The 11,035-nt window shown below is 32.8% G+C and overlaps 1 protein-coding gene across 1 annotated transcript; it reads right to left on the bottom strand.

Moving 5' to 3' along the window:
- Positions 1-342: 342 nt before the first annotated feature.
- LOC18586530 (C2H2-type zinc finger family protein) lies at positions 343-1,526 on the bottom strand. Its single transcript, XM_007009979.3, has one exon. The coding sequence runs from the start codon at positions 1,361-1,363 to the stop codon at positions 380-382; it is 984 nt and encodes a 327-aa protein (XP_007010041.3). The 5' UTR covers positions 1,364-1,526; the 3' UTR covers positions 343-379.
- Positions 1,527-11,035: the final 9,509 nt, after the last annotated feature.

Genomic DNA, 11,035 nt, shown 5'->3' with positions numbered 1-11,035 from the left:
GGTGACAAATCCAAGCCTAAATGCTCTCTCTCTCTCCCCATGTGTGTAACACATTCCCTCCCACTGAAAAAGAACAGAAACCAAATTGGGAAAGAAGAAAAAGATGCCCATCATGAAACTTTACACGAACAATTTAGATACCTTTCAGTAACACATTATTCATTGCTTTTTATCAAAGAATTCAAGTTCATATGATTAACACATGTTATCAATATGAGGCCAAAAAACAAACGAAAAGAATCAAATGAATCTTATAAATGTTGAATAAATACGAGAAAGAAAATTTAAAAAACACCCAATTCAGCTTGGATCAATTGTGTAATATAAATGGGGGTAGAAGTAAAAAAACAAGAAAGAAAAAAATTTCCTTTAACCTTGTTTAGTAATGACAATCCACCAAAGTGGGGGCGGAGAAGACAAGAGGTGATTGTTGTTGTTGCTGTTGTTGTTGCTGTTGCTTGGAAGCAAAGGGGAATTTAGATTCCCGGTGATCGTCTTCCGGGGCAGGAAGATTGAGATCCAAGTCCAAAGACAAAACATTCCTTGGTTTCTTAGGTTGCTCAGATTCCATTGCCACTGGTACTGTCAATGACAAGGCTGTGCTAGCTGTAGGAATACTACCACCTATTGGCCCTCTATGCCTTCTCATATGCCCTCCCAAGGCTTGCCCAGAGGTAAACTCCGCCCCACAAATGGAGCACTCATGAACCTTAGCCTTATTGTTATTGCTATACAAACCTCTATTGTTGTTATTATTATTAGTCAATTGAAGAGAAAGAGAAGAAAGGTTGTTAGTCCTGATGAATTGTCCTTCTTCATCTGATGCTGCTGCTGTGAATTGTCTTGTTTTCTCATCAACCATGGCTGCTGTCTTAGGCTTCTTATGACTAGCCCTGTGACCACCAAGGGCTTGGAATGAAGGGAAGGTTCTGTTACAAGTTTTGCACTCGTAGACATAGTACCCGGCCTTGCCTGTCCCGTTTGAAGGTGCTTCCATGAACTTTCTACTAGTGAATTTGTTGTCAGTTCCCGTATGATGATCATGATCATCAGCTTGCTTCGTGGATTGTCTTGATTGGCCTTGCGCGAGGAGGATCAAGCAGTTAGCCATGTCTTCTTCTTCCTCGGTGCTGTCCTGGTATTCAGAGGAAGAAGAAGAAGAAGAAGGTGACAAAAGAGTAACATTCTTGTTGTCTACATTTGCACTATTCCCATCAAATTCACCTTCATCTTCATTGTGTATTGAATTAGAAGTTATGGCAAAAGGGATTGGTGATTGAGGCCTCAAACGCTTGGTCCGCTTCCCTTTGACGATGTTGCTATGATCTTTAGACCCCATTGCAACTTCCTCCGGAGCTTCCATCTTCCCCCAACACCACCAATGACAAAAAGGAAAAAAGAAAGAAATAGAAGGAGTTTGAGAGAGAAAGAGAGGGTCAGGGGGAATATAGGGAGGTAGCAAAGGAGAGAAAGTGGGCTTCAATATATAGTGAATGGCACGATAAAAAAGAAAAAAGAGAGAGAAAAGGGAGGAAGTTTCGGCCTTTGGGATCAGTTTTGGAGTCAAAAGAGAGACACCAATGGAACAGTAAGAGTAAATTAGTAAGGCCAAAATTTCTTGATTAGCCCACAAGATTTTGAATAGCTAATTAATGGAAGTATATATATTTTTTTATATTTATAGGCTTAGTTGGAAAAAGATAGGGAGGGGGAGATGGGGTGAAAGGGAGAGGAAATGGAGACAGACAAAGAAGAGAAAGGCCAAAAACGAACACAAATGTAACTGAAAAGATGCAAAATTAGAAGAGATAGAGAGTAAAACAGTTGGGAAAAGGTTGTTAACGTAAAGTCCGTTTCACACTCTCTTTCTCACACTTTGCCAACGCACTTCACGATATGAAATCAACAACAAAGAACATACATCAACAATTCCCCCTCCATCCAATGCTTGGTTGCACGATATAAGCATGTTCTTCACCCTCCTTTGCTCCTTGTCCTTGGACTAAACTTGATTACCAATCACACCCACTTGCCTTTCTCTCTTTGTATCATCAAATCCCCTAATTAATGCTGTGATCTACCTCTATATATGTTGCTAACATTTCATCTATCATTTACTTATTAGGATTACACTTTTTGGTAAGTAAATATGAAAATTTATTGGTTTTAAGAGACTGTATCTTAATATAAGATATTGTTTTATCATTTCATGAATCTTAATATAAGAACAATCACAGAACTTTTTTTCTTTTTTCTTCACTTAACATATGATTTCTTGGTAATAAGCTATGAGTTAGGTAAGTTATTACAGTGAGGCGCGTGGAGGAAGGAGGAGAAGAATGAGTCTCACACACGTCTTTTACAAGAAAAGATGGTGCAAAGATACAAATGTGTGGTATATGCATAGAGAGGTGGGATGGAATGGGTAGGGGGATGAGGTGAGCAAGCAAAGCAAAGCAAAGATAGCCCATTACTTTGCCTCAACGATTCTCTCTATAATGAGATGATTGGAGTGCAAGCCTGGAACCCACGGAATCCGCGGTGCTATCCCTCCCCTCCCCCCCCACCTTTGCTTCCTTTCTTTACTTCATTTCTTTTCTTTTTCTTCTATCTCTTTCTTGTCATGCTTCTTGCTTGAATGATTTCCTCCTATGTTACATGGAATTCTTTCTTATTATTATTGTTAAATATTGAACAAATAAGATAACTTGACTAGAGTAATAGTTTTAATTGAATGAGATAAAAATCCGTATTTCTTTAATTTATTTTTTTTATATAAATACATGTTATATGTATTAACGGGACAATAACATATCAGTTTGAATTTGGTCCAAATTTTTTCTTACTAGATATTATTGTGCAGTTACTGCTATTAGTTCATGAAATAACTGCTTGTAAGAATAAAATCTAGCTCTTCTGCTGTTGATATTATGCCACTTATGAAACTTGAGTGCAAGAAAAAATCCCAAGTAATTGTTTAAAGTGAAGGTTTTAACTCTCTTTTTTACTTCTAACTTACGTAAAACTTCAATAAATTTTAGCATATAATGCCAGCAGGAATATCTTAGATATTAAAAATTCGGATGTGTAAGTATCTTTGTGAGGGTTACGTGATCCATTATTATGCACACAATTCGTTTCTAATCAATCAGTTCATGTGCTGTTCACCCACTTATTTATCTAATCACATTAAATAAATCTGTCATTTCTTTTATATTTATTATATTTATTTATTATTTTCCTTTTTTTAATGACTGCAAAACCTGTTTAGCATTTAATTTGGTCATTAAAATACAAGGCTGCTTGATTATCATATGAAGCGGCCAATTATTTTGTGTTCGAAGCCAATCATTAGGGTTCATTTAATTGGATAAAACTTGGAATAATTGCCTGTTGTGAAGCTGCTGCCCAATGAGTTGAGTGCATAAGCTTACAACCACAAGCCAATAAAAAATTAACCAACTTTTGATAACTTTTGACACAAGCTATCTTGCTTCTTGTCTTTCTATTTCATTCATTTTCAAGAGAATTTTTAACAGTTAAAACTGAAATCTTTAGTTTGATAGTGGAGATGAAAAGGGTAAGATATATGAGGTAGGGAATTTACTAACCAAAGACCCAATAACAATTAATTGCTATATATACCCAAAAAACTTTTTCATAAACTTTTTTGTTTTCTATTATGGTTATATTGTATACATAGATTTTGTATTATGATCTTAAAAGGGAATCGTGAATCCTACATCGATGGGGTATTTAGGTATTTACATCATTTTTAATTTGTGAGGTGTTCTTTACAAGACAAAATTAACTAGTTAAAATGGATAATATTTTATAAGTTAATGCAAATCGTGTTATTTTGCTTATGCCTAATTCTTCTCTAGATGATCTTAAGCTATGTTGATTTAGTATGTTCGTGATTTATTTTCAGAATGCTCCTACAAGAATTGGACCTTGATTGACGAGGAAAGAGATTTCGCTCCTTTCCAACTAGCTAACCTATGAGGTTAACTTTTTATATGCTTGACTTAATTTGAGTTGCCTTAATTTACTCAATCACTTGATGAATCTAAAGATCTCTTAAATCAATATTATATATATATATATATAGAGGTGAAGAGTATACCTGGCTGCTAATTGAACTAACCATGTGAAGCATAGAGCAACTAATTAATTAATAACAAGAGAAAAAGAACAAAAAATGTAGATTCTGTATGAATAAATTGTGAAGATATATGTAGATCTCCGAGATCATGAATAAGGTGAAATGAAGTGAAGAATTGAGGTGCTTAGTGGCGGATCACAACTTGCAAGAGCTTTACTTGCATTAATATCATAATTTACTTGGAGCTAATGTGACTCGTGTTCTTAATTAAGGGCTGTTGATTTTTTTTTATTAGAGAAAAAATATTTGAATTTGACTCTTTAAATAAAAAGATATCTACATTTATTATTGATTCATGTACTCAAGTGATAATTATTATTGATTTGAAGCAAATAAACAATAAAATTATGCATTGTTATACATCGTAGATAAAAAATAAAGGATATATTATCAACTCGCTATATAGCATCATTTTACATGGTAAAATTATTTATGAATATTTTATTAATATTTATTCAATTATTATATTAATTTATTAATTTCTATAAATATAATTTGATAATGCATGTGACAATTCTCTAACTTCATGTGTGAAATTTAGAAATTTCATCATTAATGTATAAGATAATAATATATAAAATTTAAAACCAGAAATAGTACTTAGCCATGTGATCAATGTCAAGGTGGCAATAAGCCAAAACAAAGTCTACTGTCCCTACAAACTAAGTCATCGTCTCCTAATGTATAGAAATGGTGAGACAAATTCCCAGCAAAGATAAAGGGAAAACATGCTATAATTACGTCAACACGATTATCTAATCCCATCTATGGCTAAATTAATAATATATTGCTTGCATTCTTAAAGTCAGCTTCAAATTGCAAAGGGGAAAAACAGACCTATATACAATATTGGAGTACAACATATTTGAAAGAAAACAAAATAATGAAGATTCATTAAGTATGAAATCAAATAATATGTGGCAAATTAAAGAGTAATAATTTACTTGTCACGACATTTAGTATCAATTTTTTATCCTTCACGACGTCGTAAAAATTTATTAAGATAAATTTAAAAATAGGATTTACTGATTCATAATTAAATCGATCAAATAAATATTTAAAATTAAGTCAAGAAATTGTTTTCACACAAGTTTTTAGATAAATTGTTGGGACTAATCATGGAATGTTGCAAGCATATAATCGGTAATTAAAACATTAATTTGGTTTTAGTTTAAGGATATGGGATATCAAGAAAAGGGATGATGGGTGGATTAAGGAGGGCAAGTTCCTGGGGGTGAAGAGTGTCATCATTGAAGGATTGTGTGCGGCACGTAAGGTTGAAATTAACTAAACCCAAATCAAAGAATAAGAGATTCGGAAGCAAAGGATATATCCCATAATATGCATCATGGCCTCCTCTCCTGTATTCCTAAACCTTCTAGCCCACCTTTTTTTTGTGTGTACACATATCTCAGGTTTATAGCCTTCTTTCGTCCATCATTAGCACCAAATTACTTTAATTTTTTTAAAACTCTATGCATAAAAAGTGTGAGAGAAGAGGACGAGCTAGCTGGCTTGGAAGAGAATGCTTGGTAGCAATTCTAAGCAAGTTTGTGGGTGAAATACATGCAACCGAGAACCGACCATTTCAATATTTTATTCACAAAGTCATCCCATGATGAAGAGAGAGAGACAGAGAAAGGGATGAGATTCAGTAGCTTCTGAGCCACTCACTGCAACTAGGAATGCCAATGGAGCTGGGCGGTGTCAGGGAAAATGCCTCATCCGCCTCCGCCTCTACTAGAACCGAGCCCGCCGCCCTGCCTCCATGGATGTCCCTACCCTCCATATCCGCCTTGCCTTGTTCATATTAATTTTTATATAAGAAAAATTTATAATTGAATTATTAGTGTAAAACAATTATGTAACTTATTTTTACCTTGATATCAATACTGACAAAATTTAGAGAAAAAAAAAAAAAAAAGGAATGTTCATCTGCCAACCACATGTGTCACTACTGTTTAAAAATATAAAGCAGTCTAGTCTGGCTATGTGTAGATACTGCAAACTTGCTTCTTTCTCAAGTCAATCTGGTTACAGTGAAAGTTATATTTATTGTATTGTCAGAAAAAATAAATGTGAGCCAAATTAAAGTTGAAAGAAAATTACATTGTTGTCTAACAATCCCATTGTCTACTCCTTGATTTGCACCCCAGCCTCCTCGGATATAACTCTTTGCTTAGTGTCGTTTCATATCATTAAATTCATTCACTTTCAACTCTCTTTCAATATGTTTTCAATTATTTATTGCTTCTGCTCAGGTCTATTATTCCGCAGCTGGGGTTTCAATATCGGTCCGAGTTTGATGAGCCTTCTTTTACGTACTTTGCTCAACTTGACCATTATTTTTTTGGTATAATATATAAAAAAATTCCTAAGTTAATTAAAAAATTAAATAAATTTTTATATTTTTATTGCATGCAATGAAGTTTTTATATTTTTATTTTGAACCTAATAAGCTCTTATACTCTTATTTTGACTTAAATAAACTTTTATGACTAATTTTGATTTAATCAAAATGTTATTTATCATTTTATGTTGTGTCGCATTGATGCGTAATGCTGACATATCATAATTGATGATGATATACCATACTGATATATTATAATTAATGATAACGTAATATATTAATTTAATATGATAATATGATCATATGATATTTTTTATTTTGTACATCAATACCATGTTAATGTCATATGGATATAAAATGACAATTGATACTTTTAACTAATGACAATTAATCAATTATTAGTCATAAGAGCTTATTTCATTAAAAATAAAAATATAGGGCTTGATTGAATGTAATAAAAATATAAAAACTATAAAAAAAGAAATTATTTAATATTTTTTAAATAACTTAGGAATTTATTTGAGCATATACCTATTTCTTTTAGTACATATATAGAATTTCAAAAAAATAAATTATTCAATCTCTTGAATTAGAACAAGATAAAATGTATCGTATTTTTAAAAATTGTCCGATTGAGATCAGATGGTAAAATTCAATCCCAATCATGCTACTTACCATCAACGAAAATTTACCAATTGAGTCAGTCCCATATTAATTCTTAGCCTAATCTGTTTTCATAAATTCTTGTGATTGTTTTTTTGTTCCAAGAGCTGTGAATTTTAAATGAATTAAAATAGTTTGAATTTAATTTAAGAAAGAGAATTAATTAGGGGAAGCTGGAGTGAAGTTGAAGTCTAAACCTCTTTCTCTATGACAATTAATTTGTTTGTTTATTTATTGCGAGATTATTGCAGGAACCAATTGAAAGTTCTTTTTCGATGCACCGACCAACTTGGCTGAACTGAGAAGTAATCTAAGAAAAATCAAACAAATTTGCACCAAAAGAAAATATATATATTTATAAAAAAAATTAATACTTAAATATTTGATTCAATTGTAAATGCATATATTCTCTTCAAAACTCTTTTCTTTCAAGAAAAAAAATCGAATTAATTTATTTTAATAAATATTGGGTATATATATTGAGATTATTCCATCAATAGGCAAGTGAAAGCACTCATTGACAACTAAATATTGCATGAAGAATAGACATGCATAATGCTCATGCACCTTTAAGTTTTCATTCCTAAGTAGTTGAAGAAGAAAAACCCAAGAATTGAAATGGGACATGACATCGGGAAGAAGCTAGTTGAATCAGCACCAGGAGACCCAGCTGGGTCACCCCCCCAAAATTTGATTGGCCAACATTGGCACACCTCACATTTTATTTCCTTCTAAAGCTTTCCATCACTCCAGATCTGCACCAAGGATGGAAAAATACATGCAACCCCATGTACCAACATCAACTCAAGTCATTTTCCAAAATGAATTTAGTGAAGGAAAATGCCAACATCTGCAACATTGACACCAATCATTATTATGGCAAAATTGAGTAGCAGCTAAAACATGAAATTAATGTTTTGAGTATGAGATGTTCAATTAAATTGAAATATTTATATCAATCTCTCTTTCTAGGGTGTGATGGCAAATGGTTTAGGATTTGTTTTCAAAGGGATAGTGACTTATTGCCTACTCCCATCCACCATTGTTAGGTTTACACTTTACACCACTCTTTCATTCCTTCATACATATGGTTAGTGCTCCTCAGTCTCTCCTCCCACTCGTGCTTGTCTCATGAAGTGGCTGTTTTAACTCCCACTTACCAAACAGTAAAGCATGATCCTCAAAATAACAATTGCTTCTCTTGCGAAGTTAATGTGTCTGGTAGGAAGGAAGGGAAAAACAAAAAGAAAAGAAGGAAATCTGTTTTTCCTTCCATTTGGCGCAAGAGATGGAAAATGGAAGGAAAGAAAGGAGTTGAGAAGGTTTTCTCCCACTTTTGAGAGGATAAAATTATAAGGGAATAGCTATAAATCCACCCATTTTTCCTTTCCCTTCCTATTCCCCTCCTATCAAACAAACCCCCAGCCCCCATCTAGCTCCATCATTCCTCTTTCCTTCGTACCAAACACAGTGCAAATGTTTCAATGAGAGAGAGAGAGAGAGAGACTTGTACAATGTGACATGTGCAAGCAATTGTCAAATGTTGTGTTAAAGGTGCAGCCTCCATGTATGCATCAACGTTAGTGATATGACCATTATCCATGAACCATAAAGAATAATTTCAAATCCCAAGTGGATAGCATGACTGCTTATTTGTCTATACATTTTGGTGGCATTAACTCACGTGCTCTTCCCCCTCTCTTTGTTTTTTTTTTTTTTTGGTCATTTCTTCAATTAGGCATGATTTAATTGTCTAAGACTTGTTAAAAGCTCTAACCCCATTTGGAAGGGAAGATGGAAAGGAAGAAGGAAAAAGTTTTAATCTAACAAAATAGCAAATTTGATTATGAAACCTGATCATTCGATTGAAACATTTTCCATCCTCCTACCAAACATCATCCCCAGGATTCTCCTTTACCAGTCTTTCCCTCAGGTTTTGCCTGTCCCCAGCTCGAATGAAAACCATACTAAACGGGGATGCTACTTATTGAACAATCATACTTTCATTTATTATGCTTAATTATCAAACTTTTTAACCATATTATATACCATGAAATCACTTAACTAATGTGCGGAGTAATATTGTTATTCATCAATATGATCATTATGAAATCACCTATTACAGTAGCTGATCTGCATCAATTGTTAAGAACTGTCCAATACCATATAAAAGGTGAGTTAACACGGTGGCATGGTACTGCATTCCCACTCCTGGATTTCTAAATCACTGCAGATCCATTGGGTGAGCAACCCAATAAAAATGTCTTTGGGTTTGGTATGGGTCACTGCCCATGTATCCAGGGAATGCGTGCACCATTAAATCATCATAATCCTACAACAGCAGAATGGTTACCCTTGCAATTAAAAAGAGCACAGTATTTAATTTAATTTTTCCAAGCATTGACACGACAACGAGTTTCCCGCAGATGCTTGAGCATCGAGCTTTCAAATCTGTTTTCCATAGACCTTGCACGTTAGGATTTTTTGTAACATGTCTAGTCTTTAACTTGATCACCTTCCTTCCCAAGAAGTTGCTCAGCCTAGTTGCCTGATGTAGTATGTAGAGGTGTTAATATGAGCTGATTTGGCCCAGTCCGGCCCAAATCTTTATGAATTGAGAAAATATGAATTACGTTGGGTTAGTTTATTTTTTTATTTGGATCATCAAAACCTTAATCTAATTCATCCTTGCCAACTCATGAGCAGAGTTGGACCAACTCACTTCTTTTTTTTATCAAAAAAAATTTCAGTTTTACAATTCTACCTAACAAACTTTCTATGAATAAAATTATTACATAATTTAATCCATAAATATATAATAAAAGCATACTACAAACAAATAAATTACACCAAATATAAATAAGCAAATAAATTACATCCAACATAAATAAAATTTCAATTTTTAACACAAACTATAATCCTATAAACATAAATATATAACCAAATAAATAAAAATAATATAAATATATAATTAAATAAATAGAAACTTCAAGACTCATTTGTATCTTCCTCAATCCTTATTCTCAAGCAAAACATTTAAATTTTATTTGGACAGCAATTATATCTCAAAATTTAAATATTTTTAATTTATATCTAATATTTATTGTCATAAAAGAAAAAGAGAGTAAATTTCAATTTTAATTAAAATTATTAATTTGATAAGTAAAGATTAAACATATTGAAATATATAAAATAAACAATATCATTGACAACTAAATTATTAATTTTATATAACTAAATATATAAAATTATTAATTAATTAAAATTACTAATTTTTTTTCTTCTGCCGGCTTTAACCAGAGACAGCTTATTGATCAAATGGGTTGACTCATTTAGGCCTAATTCTAATATAAATCTAAATTTTCAAACCCAATCCACCCGTTTTAATAAAAAATAAACCGATCCAATAAATCTTACCTATTTTGACAGGTTTAGTAGTATGGCCTCAGGCTTTCTCTCTCTATTAATTGTGTGTGTGCAGATGCACATGTTATGATTGACTGACTTAAACTTTAGTGGATACTGAGGACTAATGTCAAAAAGGCAAGCTATGCCAATGGTGACAAAACGGAAACAGAAGGGACCAGGGGTGAACAAACTCTTCTCTTATACGTTAAATACTAAAAGACCACACTTCCAAATATTAATTCTATAACAAAGACAAGGTAATTCTATAAGGCCAACACTTCCAAATACTAATTCTATAACAAAGACAAGGTAATTCTATAAGGCCAACACTTCCAAATACTAAATTAAAACAAAGACAACACTTGCCAATCATCAGGTAGGTCATATGAAAACTTGATGGACATGAATATCAGGTATCTTACCATTCCGAATGGTTCCATGATAAAGAA

The sequence above is a fragment of the Theobroma cacao genome, chromosome 10 (assembly GCF_053813885.1).
Source record: "Theobroma cacao isolate CCN51 chromosome 10, ASM5381388v1, whole genome shotgun sequence".
NCBI classification, from domain to species: domain Eukaryota; kingdom Viridiplantae; phylum Streptophyta; class Magnoliopsida; order Malvales; family Malvaceae; genus Theobroma; species Theobroma cacao.
The sequence above is the reverse complement of the archived record's forward strand: the minus strand, read 5'-3'. Positions and strand labels throughout refer to the sequence as shown.